This window comes from Mustela erminea, chromosome 5 (genome assembly GCF_009829155.1).
Source record: "Mustela erminea isolate mMusErm1 chromosome 5, mMusErm1.Pri, whole genome shotgun sequence".
In the NCBI taxonomy this organism is placed as follows: Eukaryota; Metazoa; Chordata; class Mammalia; order Carnivora; family Mustelidae; genus Mustela; species Mustela erminea.
Window position 1 is genome coordinate 146854445 of NC_045618.1, and position 20650 is coordinate 146875094.

General features: G+C 42.2%; 2 gene segments (V, D, J or C); both read right to left on the minus strand.

Annotated features, from left to right (window-relative positions):
• LOC116589881 lies at positions 1–9166 on the minus strand. The segment is given in 3 exon segments: positions 1–16; positions 1885–2211; positions 9030–9166. Coding segments are annotated over 3 exon segments (375 nt in total).
• Positions 2738–20650, minus strand: part of LOC116589882 — a 27029-nt gene continuing 9116 nt past the window's right edge. Inside the window, 2 exon segments of the V gene segment in view lie at positions 2738–2767; positions 8625–8926. Coding sequence covers positions 2753–2767; positions 8625–8926 — 317 coding nt within the window.

Genomic DNA, 20650 nt, shown 5'->3' on the forward strand with positions numbered 1-20650 from the left:
TAGTCAGTAGAATACTCTTTTCTGCCTTCCCACTCTCTCTCTCTATATATATATATGTATTTTGAGGTATAATTTATAAATAATAAAATGTATTTCATTTTATTAAAAAAGTCATTTTATTACTTAAAAAAAAAAGAAGATGTGGTCCATATCTACAATGGAATATTACTCAGCCATCCGACAGGATGAGTACCTACCATTTCATCGATTTGGATGAAACTGGAGGGTGTTATGTCAAGTAGAATAAGTCGAGCAGAGAAAGATAATTATCCTATGGTTTCACCTCTATGTGAACATAAGGGGTAATGAGGAGGACCAGAGAGGAAGTCAATTATCATACGGGTTTACTTACTTGTGGAGCATAAGGAATAACACAGAAGATATTAGGAGATTAAGGGAAAACTGAATTGTGGCAAATCGGAGGAGGAGATGAAGCATGAGAGACCGTGGACTGTGAGAAACAAACTGAGGGTTTGGGAGTGGAGGGTGGCGGGATGGGTGAGCCTGGTGGTGGGTACTGAGGAGGACGCGTACTGCATGGAGCACTGGGTGTGGTGCATAAGCAGTGTATGCTGGAACTCTGAAAAGTAAAAATCAGGGAGGGAGACAAACCATGAGAGACTGTGGATCTGGGAAACAAACACGGATTGCAGAAGTGAGGGTGGTGGGGGACGGGGTAACCAGGTGATGGGGTTAAGGAGGGCAGGTGATGCGATGAGCCCTGGGTGTTACACACAACTAATGAAACTTTGAACACTACATCAAAACTGATGATGTACTATATGCAGGCTAAGTGAACATTAAAAAAGGATATAGACTTTTTTTCATTTTTTTTTTTTTAACTTCTTTTCAGTGCTCCAGAATTCATTGTTCATGCACCAAGGAAATAAGGGCTTTGAATGACACACTGGCCCAGATAGATTTCTTTGTTATTTACCTGGGCTCTTTCTGTTTCATTTTGGTAAACTTAGGTAGAGGATTCTCAGGTGTTTTGTGGTTTTTTCCCCAAAGTATCACGCGACGTGATGAGCAAGAGTTTTATACTGAACAGATGGAGCATTGAATATCATATCAAAAGTCAATGATGTGCTATTTCTCAGCTAATTGAATTAGAAAACATATGCAGACCCTGGTTTCTTTGATCTGTTCTGTGTTTCTTAGTTTCTATATAGTCTCTTTTTGCTCTAATCTTGCTATTTCCTTCCTTCTGCTGTATTTAGGATTCAGCTGCTGCTATTTCTCTAACATCTTTAGGTGTAATGTTAGGTTGTTTATTTGAGATTTTTCTTCCTTCTTGAGGCCTTCCTGTATGCTGTGTATTTCTGTCTTAGGACCACCTTTACTGCAGAGAAATTACAGGATGGTGGTAACGGTTTCTACTATTCTACTATTCTTTCTACTATTTAAATTTAATTTAATTTTTTCAGTGGAGGTTTTATACGTGTGTGTGTGTGTGTGTGTGTGTGTGTGTGTGTGGTCTTCTGGCACCACTGGAGGTTTTTGTGATCCACAGTGAGTGCCACTGAGATTCTTTTAAAGGTTTTGTTGACCTGCATCAGGATATTTGTAATTTATTGGTATTTAATGACAAGAGGAAACAAATGTAACTGACTCCTTTTTTTTTTTTTTTTTGCATGTTAGTATATTTGTCTTCCTGCTACAACTAAGTTTCTAAGTCAGAGAGTGAATAGGTAAGCACAGGATAATGTCAAGGAGGCTCCCTTGGTGAAACGGCTCTATAGAGAGGAAACCCCAGACCCTGACAGGAAATATGTCATAGACTCCATGTGCACCTGCTCCTGGGACTAAAGACAGAATTGGTGAGGAGTGTGCACCCTCTGCTGGTCTGATACCGTTGTAGTTTGAGGTTTGTGTCTGGGCCACACTGCAGTCCCCTCACTGTGTCTCTCGCACAGTAATACACGGCCGTGTCCTCGGTTCTCAGGCTGTTCATCTGCAGATACAGCGTGTTCTTGCCGTTGTCTCTGGAGATGGTGAATCGGCCCTTCACAGAGTCTGCATAGCTTGTGCTACTTCCACCACTGCTAACGTATGCGACCCACTGCAGCCCCTTCCCTGGAGCCTGGCGGACCCAGCTCATGTCGTAGTTACTGAAGGTGAATCCAGAGGCTACACAGGAGAGTCTCAGGGACCCCCCAGGCTTCACCAGGTCTCCCCCAGACTCCACCAGCTGCACCTCACACTGGACACCTGCAGACACAAGACATCCCAGTCAGGAATCTGTCACACACCCATGGTTTCTCTCTCATATCCACTCACATCCTCAATTCCTTTGGTTCTCTAGAAATTACCTTGTAAAAGAGCAACAAGGAAAACCCAGCCCAGCACAAACTCCATGGTGAGTTCTCTGTGTTCTGTCCTGCTCAGTGAATGTAAACACCTGGAAATCCCAGGCCTGGGGCTCCTCTTCCAGCTGTATGGTCCGGGCTGGGCTGTTTTATTCAGTGGAGGGAAGACCCTATTTGCATGTCCTCTGAGTTATAGTTAGCTCCAGACATAGGTTCAATTCTTTACAAGTTAAAAACAAAGATTGCATTGTTCGTGGATCACTTTGTTTAGATGGCACTTTGAAAATATGCAGTATTCTTTTTTTGTTTGTTTAAAAAATGCATTTATCGGGCCCCTGGGCATCTCAGTGGGTTAAAGCCTCTGCCTTTGGCTCAGTTCATGATCCCGGATTCCCGGCATTGAGCACCCCCATCGGGCTTTCTGGTGGGCCAGGGAGTCTGCTTCATGACCCCCCTCTCTCTGCCTGCCTCTCTGACAACTTGTTATCCCTGCCTGTCAAATAAATAAATAAAATGTTTAAAAATGCATTTATTGTTTAAAAATGTTGGAACAGGACATCAAAATATAAATTCCCATTCAGAGTTAAGAGTTCTATTAGAGCCAAATTTAAATATACCTTTAATATATGAATGGATAAACTTTGCAAAAGTACTAGGACTATCAGTTTCCAAGCTTTCTGTTGTGTTCCATTGTGTTCCATTGTGTGTCTGCTTTTGTGCCAGCACCATACTGTTTTTGAAGGGATCCAGGGCTGAAAGAATTAACTGTGTAAAGCTTCTGCTAACTTGCTTAACTTGCTTTTTGTAACTGCTTCACTAGCCTTGTGGCTAGAACTTTGAAACATAAGAACATGACCTTCCCTGCCCTTGCCCCGCATCCTGAGCACGTTCCCTGCTTAGGAGATGTCTTTGAATTGTGCTTATGGTTAACAAAGAAGAGAACTGTTTTGTCCTAGTTTCACAGCCGCCCAGCTACACCCGGACCATAAGATATGGCTAAAAAATGTATATGTGCTGCCGAAGCGAGCACAAGATATGGCTAAAAAATGTAAACTGTGCAGAGCATACCAGGAACTGTAACTATGTAAAGAGGCCACTGTGATTATGGCTTTGTGACAAGCCTTTGTCTAAAAATGCATAAAAACCCCATACTCCCTTGGATTGGGGCTCTCAGCCTCCGCCTGGTTTTCAGGAATGCTGGAACAATAAAACCCTTGCTGTTGCAGAAAGAGCCGCCTTGGTGTCGTTCCTCCGCAACTCCCTGGGTTGAGGACTTCTCGACCTTAACATTTTCATGTAACAGCTTTGTAATCTAGCTTGAAATTGGAGTGTGGTGACTCCAGGTGGCTTAGTCACTTGTTCACTATCTTTCTTTTTTTAAATTTTTAAATTTATTTATTTATTTATTTTCAGCATAACAGTATTCATTATTTTTGCACAACACCCAGTGCTCCATGCAATCCATGCCCTCTATAATACCCACCACCTGGTACCCCGACCTCCCACTCCGCACCCCTTCAAAACCCTCAGATTGTTTTTCAGAGTCCATAGTCTCTCATGGTTCACCTCCCCTTCCAATTTCCCTCAACTCCCTTCTCCTCTCTAACTTCCCTTGTCCTCCATGCTATTTGTTACGCTCCACAAATAAGTGAAACCATATGATAATTGACTCTCTCTGCTTGACTTATTTCACTCAGCATAATCTCTTCCAGTCCCGTCCATGTTGCTACAAAAGTTGGGTATTCAGTCCTTTCTGATGGAGGCATAATACTCCATAGTGTATATGGACCACATCTTCCTTATCCATTCGTCCGTTGAAGGGCATCTGGGTTCTTTCCATAGTTTGGTGACTGTGGCCATTGCTGCTATAAACATTGGGGTACAGATGGCCCTTCTTTTCACTACATCTGTATCTTTGGGGTAAATACCCAGGAGTGCAATGGCAGGGTCATAGGGAAGTTCTATTTTTAATTTCTTGAGGAATCTCCACACTGTTCTCCAAAGAGGCTGCACCAACTTGCATTCCCACCAACAGTGGAAGAGGGTTCCCCTTTCTCCACATCCTCTCCAACACATGTTGTTTCCTGTTTTGTTAATTTTGGCCATTCTAACTGGTGTAAGGTGGTATCTCAATGTGGTTTTAATTTGAATCTCCCTGAGGGCTAATGATGATGTACATTTTTTCATGTGTCTGATAGCCATTTGTATGTCTTGATGGGAGAAGTGTCTGTTCATATCTTCATCCCATTTTTTGATATGTTTGCCTGTTTTGTGTGTGTTGAGTTTGAGGAATTCATTATAGATCCTGGATATCAACCTTTTGTCTGTACTGTCATTTGCAAATATCTTCTCCCATTCTGTGGGTTGCCTCTTTGTTTTTTTGACTGTTTCCTTTGCTGTGCAGAAGCTTTTGATTTTGATGAAGTCCCAAAAGTTTATTTTCGCTTTTGTTTCCTTTGCCTCTGGAGACATATCTTGAAAGAAGTTGCTGTGGCTGATATCGAAGAGATTACTGCCTATGTTCTCCTCTAGGATTCTGATGGATTCCTGTCACACGTTGAGGTCTTGTATCCATTATGAGTTTATCTTTGTCTACGGTGTAAGAGAATGGTCGAGTTTCATTCTTCTACTTATATCTGTCCAGTTTTCCCAGCACCATTTATTGAAGAGTTTTTTCCACTGTATATTTTTTCCTGTTTTGTCGAAGATTAATTGACCATAGAGTTGAGGGTACATATCTGGGCTTTCTACTCTGTTCCACTGGTCTATGGCTCTGTTTTTATGCCAGTACCATGCTGTCTTGGTGATCACAGCTTTGTAATAAAGCTTGAAATCAGGTAACGTGATGCCCCCAGCTTTATTTTTGTTTTTCAACATTTCCTTAGCGATTTGGGGTCTCTTCTGATTCCATACAAATTTTTGGATTATTTGCTCCAGCTCTTTGAAGAATACTGGTGGAATTTTGATCAGAATGGCATTAAAAGTATAGATTGCTCTAGGCAGTATAGACATTTTAACAATGTTTATTCTTCTGATCCAAGAGCATGGAATGGTCTTCCATCTTTTTGTGTCTTCTTCAATTTCTTTCATGAGTGTTCTGTAGTTCCTCGAGTACAGATCCTTTACCTCTTTTGTTAGGTTTATTCCCAGGTATCTTATGGTTCTTGGTGCTGTAGTGAATGGAATCGATTCTCTAATTTCCCTTTTTGTACTTTCATTGTTAGTGTATAAGAAAGCCACTGATTTCTGTACATTGGCTTTGTATCCTGCCCCGTTGCTGAATTGCTGTATGAGTTCTAGTAGTTTGGGGGTGGAGTCTTTTGTGTTTTCCATATAATGAATCATGTCATCTGTGAAGAGAGAGAGTTTGACTTCTTCATTGCCAATTTGGATACCTTTTATTTCTCTTTGTTGTCTGATTGCTGTTGCTAGGACTTCTAATACTATGTTGAATGAGAGTGGTGAGAGTGGGCATCCTTTTCGTGTTCCTGATCTCAACAGGAAGACTGCAAGCTTTTTCCCATTGAGGATGATATTTGCTGTGGGTCTTTCATAGATATATTTGATGAAGTTCAGGAATGTTCCCTCTATCCCTATACTTTGTGAAGCGTTTTAATCAGCAACGGATGCTGGATTTTGTCAAATGCTTTTTCTGCATCAATTGAGAGGACCATGTGGTTCTTCTCTCTTCTCTTATTAATTTGTTGTATCACATTGATTGATTTGCAAAAGTTGAACCATCCTTGTATCCCAGGGATGAATCCCACCTGATCATGGTGGATAATCTTTAATGTGCTGTTGGATCCTGTTGGCTAGGATCTTGTTGAGAGTCTTAGCATCCATATTCATCAGTGATATTGGTCTGAAATTCTCCTTTGTGGTAGGGTCTTTGCCTGGTTTTGGGATCAGGGTAATGCTGGCTTCATAGAAAGAGTCTGGAAGTTTTCCTTCTGCTTCAATTTTTTGAAACAGCTTCAGGAGAATAGTTGTTATTTCTTCTTTGAAAGTTTGGTAGAATTCCCGAGGGAATCTGTCAGGTCCTGAGCTCTTGTTTTTTGGGAGGTTTTTGATCACTGCTTTAATCTCGTTATTAGATATCGGTGTATTCAGGTTGTCAATTTCTTCCTGGTTGAATTTTGGTTGTTTATAGTTTTCCAGGAATGCATCCATTTCATCTAGGTTGCTAAACTTATTGGCATATAACTGTTGAGAATAACTACTGATGATTGTTTCTACTTCCTTAGTGTTCATTGTGATCTCTCCCTTTTCATTCATAATTTTATGAATTTGGGCTTTCTCTCTTTTCTTTTGGATTAGTGTGGCCAATGGTTTATCGATATTATTGATTCTTTCAAAAAACCAGCTTCTAGTTTCATTTGTACGTTCTACTGTATCTCTGGTTTCTACCTCATTGATCTCAGCTCTAATCTTGATGATTTCCCTTCTTATGTGTGGATTTGGTTTGATTTGTTGTTGATTCTCCAGTTCTTTAAGGTGTACACACAGCTGGTATATTCTGGATTTTTCTATTTTTTTGAGGGAGGCTTGGATGGCTATGTATTTCCCCCTTAGGACCGCCTTTGCTGTATCCCATAGTTTTTGGATCAAAGTGTCCTCATCCTCATTTGTTTCCCGAAATTGTTTAATTTCTTCTTTGCTTTCCTGGTTGATCCAAACATTCTTGAGCAGTATGTTCAAGAGAACTCTGTGGTGACACAGGTAAGTGAGAGAGTTTGTACGGTTCTGCGCACCTGGGTCTCTTTGTCTGGGTCATCTGTACCCGTGCACCCAACACAAGGAGAGTCACAGGGGACAGGTACATTAGATTAGGAGCTGTTTTTAGACATTCCTGAAATGTCTGAGATATACGCACAGGACATCTTCCAATAGACAGAAGACCCCTAATGAGTTTCCCTCTTCTTGGGACCGGCCGTCTCCAGGAGCTTCATGCTGAGGTGAGGACTGGGCCTGACACTGCTCCAGCTACAAGGGCACAGATTCACCTCAGACACAGTAGATGGATTCCATGCCGACCCCCCTCAGATGGCCCCATTCCTGTGACTCCTCTGATGTGCAGTTTTCAGTACTGGTTTCATGGGAAATCAAGAGAGTAAACCTCCCAGAAGTTATTTATGAATTCTCTAGGGGAAATCCTGGCCAGTCGATGGGACAAAAGCAAGGATATGAGAGGAAGTGACAGTATTGTCTCCTATAGTAGTTGATATAATATTTTCCTTCTGGATCATGGTTTGAGCTGTAGATCCCAATTGCAGCCACAATTTAGGGCTCTGCCATCATGGTAGACATTCACTATTGAGCCTCTCTCCATCTTGCACTTGGTGAAAATCTGGGAAGAGTTACAGGGCTCCAGCTCCATGGGGTTCATGGTTCAGGACAGATTGAGGAAGAAGTCAGAAGAAGGAGAGAGTGAGGTTGGGGGTTGGTTTCTGATGGATATTCAAGGGACAGCACAGGGTGGGCAAGGATCTGGGACCTGCCAGCTGGATCTCAGGATTCACATGGATTCCCTGTTTGGAAGCCAGGAAACACATCTCAAACACATTCACCAAAGATGCTTTCATGGACTCTCCCCACCAGAACAGGACCCAGCAGGACAGGGATGGGTTTTCCTCTCTGGGATGTCATCCCACCGTTTTCTTGGGGAAATCTGAGAGCCCCTCATAACAGGTGGGTTGTTTTTCCATCCAGAAAATGGAGTGGTGCCTACAGAGGGGCAGTTCCTGATCACCTGTGTCCACCCACATGTATAATGAGCCAGAGGATACAATGGAGCCAGAAGGTCAAGAACTGATTTGGGCAGTCATCCTGGGGGAAGCTAATAAACATGTGGGGACAGTATGTACCCCCTGAGGGCAGAGAACAGGCACGCAGCATGCAGAAAGCCTGGGCTGTGCAGGTGCTTATTAAGGATGATGGGAATCTGCAGCATGTACTTCTGTGGAGAACGAAAATGGGACATAGAAGAGGTTGATGAAGGGAAGTTCCCCAGAGACTGGTGAGATCTCAGTTATGTGGAGGCAAAGTTATATTCTTGTGGTTGGCTATATGGAGAACATGAGGTATTACCTATGGAAGAAAAAAAATATATCCTTGTGGACAGCTGAGAGTCTGGAGAGGAAATCCCTGATCTCAAAAGGAAGTCCTACCCCACTGCACCTGCTTCTGGGTCTGATCTCTGCCCTGTGGATGCTGAGAGCTCTTTGCTGCCCTGAGTGCCCCTGCAGCTCAGCACATCCTGTGACAACAGGGAGGTTTCTGTCCTGGCTCACGCTGAAGGCCCCTCACTGTGTCTACTGCACAGTAATACACGGCCGTGTCCTCGACTCTCAGGCTGTTCATCTGCAGATAAAGTGTGTTCTTGCCGTTGTCTCTGGAGATGGTGAATCGGCCCTTCACAGAGTCTGCGTAGTATGTGCTACTACCAGTATTGCTAATACGTGCGACCCACTGCAGCCCCTTCCCTGGAGCCTGGCGGACCCAGTCCATGTGGTAGTTGCTGAAGGTGAATCCAGAGGCTGCACAGGAGAGTCTCAGGGACCCCCCAGGCTTCACCAGGTCTCCCCCAGACTCCACCAGCTGCACCTCGCACTGAACACCTGCAGATGGAAGACAGCTTGGTCAGGAAACTATCACATATCCAGTGTTTCTCTCACTCACATTCACTCACATACTCAATTTCTTTTTTTCTCCATAAATTACCTTTTAAAAGAGCAAGAAGGAAAACCCAGCCCAGCACAAATTCCATGGTGAGTTGTCTGTATTCTGTCCTGATCACTGAGTGAACACCTGGGTATCCCGGGCCTGGGGCTCCTCTACCACCTGCAGGATCTTGGCTGTGCTGGTTAAATCAGCAGAGGGAAGGCCCTATTTGCATGTCCTCTGGCTATATATTCAGCTTGGGGATCTATTCTGACAGAAAGGCAGTGACCCACGCAGTTGTGAATACCTTTAATTTAGTGTTAATGACCAATTTTGAAAAAAAATATTTTTTATTATGTAACTTTCCAGGGTGTATACTTGTGTTTGTAAGGTGTCCATGAACATATACGGGGTGAGATTGACCCCAGGATCTAGGTCAGTGCTCCCCCAACAGGATCTGCTGCCCCCACCCCGAATCATCTACAGGACAGAATGTCAGGCTATGAGGAATGTGGAACCCTTCCTCTAATGAGGATGGATTTATTTTGCTTATGTTATACTTTACCGTAAATACAGAGAAAATCAGCATCGTGTAGGTGTATTTTCATGTCTTTAACATTTCACTTTCTCTGCGTTCCTCTAGAATCACCTTTGTTATTACCTATAATAAGTTTGATATGTATATTCGAAACAAGATGAATGGCCCACATATGGAGTGTGTAATATGACAAACATAGGTGTCACAATCAGCTTTATTGACAGTGAGTGCTTCAATTCTCCCTAAATTTTCAGTATTTCCCACCTGGAGTTCCTTCTTTCTTTCCCTTATTTACCCTGTCCTCACATAAATATTGTTCTTTCCCATGCCACTTTATATTAGCTTCAATTCTGTAGAATTCATAAATGGGTCATTTCACTCTATGTACTTTCTCTGTAGGGCTTCTTTGCCCCAGAATCAATCCTTGTGGACACAGTCGTGTTGCTGTCTGCATCAGGAATCGCTGGTTTTAATGACTGACAGCTCTGAAGGCAGCAGTTGGGAGCACCAGCTGGAGGAAGATCTGAAAGAGCAGACAGAAGCCACTTGCTTCAGCCTCATCCACACACCCTCTTGACCCAGGAGTTCTTTGTCCTAAAAAGAGAAGAACTCCCTTGTTGTTCAGGAACGGTTTCTGCTGTCTGTGGAGAAGAGAACTAAAGGCAGCAAGAGTGGACCAGAGAAGGTTGAGTTAGAAGCTCAGAAAGTTGGTGCAGCCACTTTGGAGAACAGTGTGAAGATTCCTCAAGGAATTAAAAATAGAACTTCCCTATGACCCTGCCATTGCACTACTGGGTATTTACCCCAAAGATGCAGATGTAGTAAAAAGAAGGGCCATCTGTACCCCAATGTTTATAGCAGCAATGGCCACGGTGGCCAAACTGTGGAAAGAACCAAGATGCCCTTCAACGGACGAATGGATAAGGAAGATGTGGTCCATGTACACTATGGGGTATTATGCCTCCTTCAGAAAGGATGAATACCCAACTTTTGTGGCAACATGGATGGGACTGGAAGAGATGATGCTGAGTGAAATAAGTCAAGCAGAGAGAATCAATTATCATATGGTTTCACTTATTTGTAGAGCATAACAAATAGCATGGAGGACAAGGGGAGTTAGAGAGGAGAAGGGAGTTCGGGGAAATTGGAAGGGGAGGTGAATCATGAGACACTATGGACTCTGAAAAACAATCTGAGGGTTTTGAAGGGGCGGGGGGTGGGAGGTTGGGGGAACGAGGTGGTGGGTATTATAGAGGCACGGATTGCATGGAGCACTGGGTGTGGTACAAAAACAATGAATACTGTTACGCTGAAAATAAATAAAATATAAATTAAAAAAACCTCTCCAGCTTAATCCAAGTCATTGGAATTTTCCAGATTTCATTTTTTTGTATGAGTGAATAACGTTCCACTCTCTCCACATATACCACATCTTCTTTTTAATATTTTTTTTTCTTTAAATTTTTTTATTTTTTATAAACATATATTTTTATCCCCAGGGGTACAGGTCTGTGAATCACCAGGTTTACACACTTCACAGCACTCACCAAAGCACATACCCTCCCCAATGTCCATAATCCCACCCCCTTCTCCCAAACCCCCTCCCCCCAGCAACCCTCAGTTTGTTTTGTGAGATTAAGAGACACTTATGGTTTGTCTCCCTCCCAATCCCATCTTGTTTCATTTATTCTTCTCCTACCCACTATTTTTTTGTATTCAGCGTAACAGTATTTCTTATTTTTGCACCACACTCAGTGCTCCATGCAATCTGTGCCCTCTATAATACCCACCACCTGCCTCCCCCAACCTCCCACCCCCTGATGCTTCAAACCCCTCAGATTGTTTTTCAGAGACCATAGTCTCTCATGGTTCACCTCCCCTTCCAATTTCCCCCAACTCCCTTCTCCTCTCCATCTCCCCTTGTCCTCCATGTTATTTGTTATGCTCCACAAATAAGTGAAACCATAGGATAATTGACTCTCTTTGCTTGACTTACTTCACTCAGCATAATCTCTTCCAGTCCCTTCCATGTTGCTACAAAAGTTGGATGTTCGTCCTTTCTGATGGAGACATAATACTCCATAGTGTATATGGACCACATCTTCCTTATCCATTCATCCATTGAAGGCCATCTTGGTTCCTTCCACAGTTTGGTGACCATGGCCATTGCTGCTATAAACATTGGGGTACAGATGGCCCTTCTTTTCACTACATCATACCACATCTTCTTTATCATTCATCAGTGAGTGGACACGTGGGCTGTTTGCATAGTTTGGCTATTGTAAATAATGCTGCTGTTAATATAGAGGAGTGAGGTTCTCTGTGATCTAGTCTTATTTTGCTCTTTGGGTAAATATCCAATCGTGTGTTTGCTGAGTCATAGTGTAGTTCTACTTTTAAGTATTTGCGGAATCTGCACCTTGTTTTCCAGAGTGGCTGCACCCTGCACACTCCACATCCAACCAGGGAATTCTGCAGGGCCTCAGTTCTAAGGAGGTGGTATCAGTTCTCATTTAACAAGCCCGGCAGAGCACATCTACTTAAAAGTCCCCAGTTTCTGTCCAAGGACTAAACACAGACCACTGCAGGTTAGAAGGGGCTCTGTAGACAATTGGCCTGAAGGCAATTCCTGCTAAAACAGAACAGCAGAAAGCAAACAGTACACAGTACACACCAGTACACACCAGAGACTTCTCTGAATCAACAAACCCTCAACAGAACTGCGTTTTGTAGCACACCAAAGAAGGTAGAATCTTAGGGAAAATGACAAGATGGAGGAATTCAGTTTCAGGTGCAATTCTGATCAACCTCAGTTTAGGTTTTCTTAGATCAGTCCCTTTGATCCCACAGGGTGAACATAAGACTTGTGTTCTGTCTCCATATCCAGTAGTTTCCATTCCTGAAAGGATCCTGTGCATCAAGAACACTGGCATCCAGCCAATCCATTCACAATGCAGCAATGTCCACTGCAGTGGGAAACTGACTGATGCTGACAATATCCCTGCCATTCTCATACTTCTGAAGCACCTCTGACTTCCTGCTCAAAGTGACTGTCTCATTGCTGACAAGTGTTTTCTTCTCCTTGGGACTTGTTGGGTGAGAGTATGTGTCTGGACCTCAGGTGGCAACAGTCACTTACTGCAAAATGATATACTTATTGAATAATAGTCACTGGGCTTTCCACATTAAAACAGCAGTAGTGCTCATAGGACCACTGGATCAGAGGAGGAAGGGAAATAAGGTTAATATATTCTGAAATAAAACAGCAGAGTGCCATTTTGAGCCTCAATATATACAGCACTGGGTACTTATCACACCATCTTTGAAGCAAGAAAATATCGAAGATATTAAAAAATGAAGATACATTTCTTGGTCCCCTTAGAAAGTTGAGGTCACAGAGGAGTCCATCCCCCACACTACAGAGAGGCACAGACCTGGCTGAGTCTACAAGTCTTGCACAGAAACCTTGGATTTCCATAGGAATCGGTGTGCTTCTAGGTGATATTAGCATTGGATCCCTACTGTGTAACAGTTTTCCTTTCTGAGTGGAGGTGAGTATCCTCCAACCCACTGAGAACCTGGAGAACAAAGGCATAAGAAGGAGGAAGGTACCCTTTTATTTCAATCTCATTGCCTGAACTGCTCATCTCCTCTTTTCCTACCCTACTCTTGGACTGAGCAATACATCCAGGGGTTCCTGGTTCTCCATCCAACAGCCTGAGAATAATTTATTCCACCATCCCTTCGAGCTTGTAGAGGACGGAGCCTGGGCCTTCTCAGGCTCTCTTACCATGGGATCTAATTACGTATGTTCTTTCTGCAGGTGAAATTTCAGCTGGAAATGAATAATAGTTCTAAATTCTGTACATGCTTGTTGGCATATGGTATTGTCTGCCTTTCTGTATTGTAGCCATTCTTAGTGCAGGTGTAATGGTATCTTGTGAGGATGAACATACTGATGTATATAATTACATCTTTCTAGAATAGGACATTTTGCTGATACATGCTCCTTGAAGAACTGCTAAGATTAGTGCTACCGTCATGGATATAGAGGATGTAGGGATGGTGAAGTTCACCCCATGTCCATTCCCATGTCCAGTTTGTGCTGCACAAGTTGTTAAGAGCTGTGGCAGGTAAATCACAGTCTTGGACTTTAAAATTTTGGAGTAAAACCCTCCATTCTTTGCAGATCATGATTCTTCTTTTGAGAAATAGCTGGAAGCCTGTTCCTGGATCTTAGGAACTATAGGTTCAAGCCCGAGTCACTAGGTTGCCATGGAAATTGAGCTGTCCATCTTGAAGTGGGTGTTATTTGAATGTCCAAGCCATAAAGTGGAGCATGTACAGTGATACTCCATCAGTCTATGGAAGAAATGATGGTGTCTGAAGAGATCTTGAAGACACAAGTAAGTCACATGAAGAATTTTCTTCATGTCCATGATTTCCCATCCTGCTGTACTGCTTTCTCTTTCCTAACCTACATATATGGTCTCATGGGGAGAGGTCTACAATTACTTCCGAGGGGAAGAAAAAGTTGAACCTGGTTCACATTTGTTTCTGTATGATATTCAGACACCAGTTAAAGGTGGAACTCACTAGTCTTTTTAAAAATTATTTATTTATTTTTAAAAATGTATTTAATTTTTAAATTTCTTTTCAGTGTTCCAGAATTCATTGTTTATGCACCATGCCCAGTGCTCCATACAATACGTGCCCTCCACAATATCCACCCCAGGCTCAACCAATCTTCTACCCCAGTTCCCTCCAAAACCTTCAGTTAGTTCCTCAGAGGGAATTCACTTGTCTTATGATGTTCTCCACCTCCCTAGAGCACCTGTTTTATACGACAGAATTTCCCTCATGAAGGCAGGATTACAACATTAATTCAGTGGCAACATCTTGCAAATTTGAGGCAAATTCAAGATCCTTCTGGAAAGAAGATATTGGTCATCGTGCCAGGTAATGGCTTGGCACAGATTGAAGACTTGGCTGACAACAGGGAGAATACATCATCAGTAGAGTATGAAAGCAGCTCTATATCCCAGTTTTCAGTCTTTTCCATTTACAGAAATGAGGACCTTAGCTATCATGCTTACGTCCTCCTTATTTTTTAAAAATATGTGTATGCATTTGTTTTGTTTCTTTCTTTTTCTTTGCCATGTACGTAAGATGTATTGACTTTATATCATTGCATTTAAGAATTCTTAATTATGCATCATAGTATTTCAGTTTAAGGATATCAATGAGAAGAGAAAACACCACTGAAGAGCTTCACCTCCTCTTCTGGGGAAGGTTTCAGATGGTTTTGGTTGTATGCAGGATACTTGTATCATATATGGTGAAATTGTGACTGTGTTATTTTCTGTGTTTGCAGAATGAGTGTGATTAAGGCAATGAGTATGGAGTCCCAGTTTATGGGATGTTGATGGTTGATGGTTAGCTCAATGTGTCAGTGTGACAGGGACATGGTTGAGCGGATTGAACATTGTTTCTCTGGGTGTCTGTGATGCTGTTTCTGGAATGGATTGGCATTTGCATCCATGGTCTCTCTGTAGGTGAGCATCATCCAATCCATGAAGGTTCTGAGTAGAAAAAAAGGCTGAAGGAGGAGGAATTCTCTCACATTTATTTCCTGTGTGCATGTTTGAGAAGGGACACTGGTCACCTCCTGTCCTTGGATGCAGTTACACCTTCAGGTCCCCAGGATCTCTGACTAGACCATACTGGGAATCTGATGAGACTTTCATCCCTGGCCGTCCTGGGTCTCCACCTTGTGATAGTAGATCATGGGACTTCTCAGACTCTTCAGTGATATATGCAGTGGGCTATGTGTTCCTTTCCTCGGGAGAACTATGACTAATACATGGAGCTTCTGGTACGTTCTTGTGGCTTGTAAGTGCCAAAATGTGTCAGACATGTGAAGGGCTAACAATCAAAATTCTATGAATGAAGTGTCATGTGTGTTTGGGTCAAGAGCTGGGTGAGGATAATGAGGAGTAAAGAGATGATGAAAAGATCATGAGATCTAAGAAGGGAGAGACCCCTGGTCCTTGGACACCGATGGGGGAAGACAGATTCTGCTCAACCTGGGGGCGATTCTTAAAGCCTTGCAGAAACAAGAGTGCAGATTAGAGTCTCAAGACGACGTCATCTTTCCAAAACACAGAGCAATACTGATTTTGTCAGGAACAGTCTAATGAATGACTACGTTTGAAGTGAAAAATGAAAAATTAATTCATGTATAGTATGTGGATATATTGAAGTCAGTTAAGGATAATCCCAAATACTGATATTTTGTCATCATTCAATTTTATTATTTAGGAACTATTTATAGAAGTATTTAATTGAGAAATTTATTAAGGGTGTTTAAGAGTATTAAATAGTATTAAAATATTTAATAATAATATTCATTAAAATACTTAATAAATAAATTACTCTAGATATTTTTAAACCATGCATTTATTAATAGTTATATATTAAAATCCAATTGCTTTGTAGTTAGAAATATCAATACATATTAATAAAATCTGAAAGGATAAGAGGAAATAGCTTCGCATTATTTATCTTTGGAATATATATTTTTCATCTTTTATTTCCAGAGAACACATAAAATATATTTTAGTGTAAAAATTATTTCACCTTGAAACTCAATGATTATAACATACAATACTAAAATACTAAATAAACAAATACTAAAATATCAGAACCTGTACAAAACCACACCCCCTCAAGCCCAGTACATATTTTTCAAGTTGAGAAGGAAAACAATTCACCTTCTTCACCAGCAGCTAGACCTACCCTGTATTTGGTGGGTCTTAGAGCCCCCTGGTGTCCTGAGTGCCCCTAGTGACCCAAGCGCCCCCTGGTGATCCTAGCGCCCACTGGTGTCCTGACTGTTCCTGCAGCCCAGCCTCTCCTGTGTCCCTGCAGGGAGGTTTGGGTCTGGGCTCACACTGACATTCCCTCTCTATGTCTCTACCAGTAATACATGACCAGGACCTTGGTGGCACTGAGATCAGTCAGCTGCAAGAACTCGTTCTTGGATGTGACTCTGGAGATGTACATGTAGCTCTTGTTGGATGGAGTGTCATGTGTGCTTTACCTATGATTTATAAACCAATTCACTGCCCCTAGTCACTTGGGGTTGGTGGATTCATTGCCACCAGAAATTACTGCATGACACGGAGAATCTGGAGATGGTGATCGTGAGGTGCAGGGTCTGTCAGTCCATCACCAGTCATGAGCCTGACTCCTGAAGCAGCACCTGGGACAGGACACCTTAGCACAAGGCCCCGTCACTCACGACACTCACAACCATCCCAATGGTCCCATGTCTGACATCTGGACCATCTCTTTGGGGAGCTGTCACCAGACACAGAGAAGGGCCTAGAAACTCATTTTCTTCCAGACCAAAGCTCTGCCTTCCCCAGAGACCTCACCCTGTCTGAAGAGAGAGCTGTGAGCTACCACACCTGAGAGTGAATTTTACCCTAGAGGTTGAGGAGAAGTTTGCATGTGTGGGAGGGAGCCTGTCCTTGGAAGTCAACTGGACAGAGTTAGGCTCCTCCGGACCTTCCAGGACCACCCATGAGTATCTCCTTGTTGAACTCACAAGGTATGTTGGTCTGGGATGAGTGAGCCCTTGGTCTACGAGCTGTGTTGGAAGCAGGTCAATAGATGGCCTCACTTTCTGAGCATAAGAATAAATGTTGAATAAATGAATGATTCAAAATTCATTTTAATCTAAACTATTTTTCAAAAAGATACTTAATGGGATCCACACTTTGTAGCTACAGCTTTCCAAATGAACAACTACATGCACAGCATGGGTGCATCTGGGGACCTTTGATCCTAATGGTCTCTTCTGATGGGCTTTGTCTGCGAAGATGTCTGCCAAACATGTAAGTGATATCTCTGTCCTCAAGTGCATGGACACCAACACGAGGCACCTATTCTGTTCCTATGCTTGGAGGGTGCCTCCCTAGTCCTGAGAAATCCACCTCACACAGGGGCCTGTTATCTGTTGGAGGAGGAGGATCTTGCTTTAAAGAAAAGTGGGTAAATTTTCTCTTATGCAGCACAAAGATGATCATTAATTCAGGCATGGAGTTAATGACACTCAAATACTACCCTGAAGGAAATGGTGTTAATGACTCAGAAATTATTAGGACCTAATCATTAGAAGTCTAATAAGAGATTGTGGGGCTTATGTTCATATTCCTGAAAAACCTGCAGCAAGTGGATAAATGCTGAGATAGATGAGTAGACTTCAAATAGAGATCGGATGACTATAGTACAGATAGATGACAGATGGGTACTTACATAAGTTTATATTATTTTAAAAGACACTACAGAGGAATCATATAATTATGAACACATAAAATGGAATGTCCAAAATTGTCATTGTTTCTAAAACCATATTTTCATGAGGAAAGAATATTTTGATGTCAACTTTGGGTTAACACCCAAGTCAGGATATGTGTTAGTTTTGTTAATGTATAAACACAGTTTCCACTTAGGGTGGTGATGCCTCCTTGTAGATATTGGCTGTTGTATAATTTTGTGTAAGCTATGGAACAGATCTTGCCCTTTAACAGTCCATGGAATATGTCTTCGAAACCCAAGTCATTATATAAGCAGGATCACATCTTTAAATGGAGAGGACGTAAATAAGATCATTTGTGTTATTTAGCATCTTGTAATGACTGTATCAATGAAGGCTCAGGGGTACCTGAACCATTTCCCCAGAGTGTGAGGTTATAAGGGAAATTGTGGCTCAGAGGCAAGAATACAGAGGAGCCCTAAGCATGGGTTTGTTCCCAGTATTGGACACGGCAGAGCCCTACAGGAACCTGTCACTTCCCAGCTTCTGTCTGCACCCCCACCTGTGGCTGGGACTTGTGGTCAGAGGGCCCTGAGGGCCCCAAGTAACCATATTCCTCCTCCAGAGACACTACCTGTCATCCATGGTATTACTTCCCAGGGTGTCCTGAGCTCTGGAATGTGCACCGACATATTGTTTCCAGAGTGGCTGCACCAGGTCGAATTACCACCAATAATGCAAGAGGGTTCCCCTTTGCCACATCCTTGCCAACATTTGTTGTTTCCTGTCTTGTCATTGTAGCCATTCTCACCTGTGTTGTCATATCGTACTGTGGTTTTGATTTGTATTTCCCTGATGCTGAATGATGTGGAGTATTTTTTCATGTGTCTCTTGGCCATTTGTATGTCCTCTTTGGAGAAATGTTTGTTCTTTTGTTCTCCACATTTCTTGACTGGATTACTTCATTTTGGGGTGTTGAGTTTGGTAAGTTCTTTGTAGCTTTTAAGTATACATCCTTTTTTTATTAAGTGCAATTGTCTAATGTATAGTACATCATTAGTTTTTTTTTCATCGTTGATTATTTTAAATTTATTTTCGGCATAACAGTATTCATTATTTTTTCACAACAACCATTGATCCATGCAATCCGTGCCTTCTATAATACCCAACACCTGGTCCCCCAACCTCCCACCTCCCCGCCACTTCAGACCCCTCAGATTGTTATTTAGAGACCATAGTCTCTCATGGTTCACCTCCCCTTCCAATTTCCCCAAACTGCTTTCTCCTCTCTAACTCCCCATGTCCTCCATGCTATTTGTTATGCTCCACAAATAAGTGAAACCATATGATAATTGACTCTCTCTGCTTGACTTATTTCACTCAGCATAATCTCTTCCAGCCCCGTCCATGTTGTTACAAAAGTTGGGTATTCCTCCTTTCTGATGGAGGCATAATACTCCATAGTGTATATGGACCACATCTTCCTTATCCATTCATCCGTTGAAGGGCATCTTGGTTCTTTCCACAGTTTGGCCACCATGGCCATTGCTGCTATAAACATTAAGGTACAGATGGCCCTTCATTTTACTACATCTGTATCTTTGGGGTAAAACCCAGGAGTGCAATGGCAGGGTCATAGGGAAGTTCTATTTTTAATTTCTTGAGGAATCTCCACACTGTTCTCCGAAGAGGCTGCACCAACTTGCATTCCCACCAACAGTGGAAGAGGGTTCCCCTTTCTCCACATCCCCTCCAACACTAGTTGTTTCCTGTCTTGCTAATTTTGGCCATTCTAACCGGTGTAAGGTGATATCTCAATGTGGTTTTAATTTGAATCTCCCTGAGGGCTAGTGATGATGAACATTTTTTCATGAGTCTGATAGCCATTTGTATGTCTTCACTGGAGAAGTGTCTGTTCGTATATTCTGCCCATTTTTTAATATGATTTGCCTCTTTTGTGTGTTTTGAGTTTGAGGAGGTCATTCTAGATCCTGGATATCAACCTTTTGTCTGTACTGTCATTTGCAAATATCTTCTCCCATTCCGTGGGTTGCCTCTTTGTTTTCTTGACTATTTCCTTTGCTGTGCAGAAGCTTTTGATTTTGATGAAGTCCCAAAAGTTCATCTTCGGTTTTGTTTCCTTTGCCTTTGGAGACATATCTTGAAAGAAGTTGCTGTGGCTGATATCGAAGAGATTACTGCCTATGTTCTCCTCTAGGATTCTGATGGATTCCTGTCCCACATTGAGGTCTTCTAGCCATTTTGAGTTTATCTTTGTGTGCGGTGTAAGAGAATGGCTGAGTTTCATTCTTCTACATATAGCTGTCCAGTTTTCCCAACACCATTGATTGAAGAGACTGTCTTTTTTCCACTGTATATTTTTTCCCGCTTTGTCGAAGATTATTTGCCCATAGAGTTGAGGGTCCATATCTCGGCTCTCTACTCTGTTCCACTGGTCCATGTGTCTGTATTTATGCCAGTACCCTGCTGTCTTCATGATCACAGCTTTGTAGTAAAGCTTGAAGTCAGGTAACGTGATGCCTCCCATTTTATTTTTGTTTTTCAACATTTCCTTAGCGATTCAGGGTCTCTTCTGTTTCCATACAAATTTTTGGATTATTTGCTCCAACTCTTTGAAAAAATATCGGTGGAATTTTGATCGGAATGGCATTAAAAGTATAGATTGCTCTAGGCAGTATAGACATTTTAACAATGTTTATACTTCCAATCCAAGAGCATGGAATGGTCTTCCATCTTTTTGTGTCTTCTTCAATTTCTTTCATGAGTGTTCTGTAGTTCCTCGAGTACAGATCCTTTACC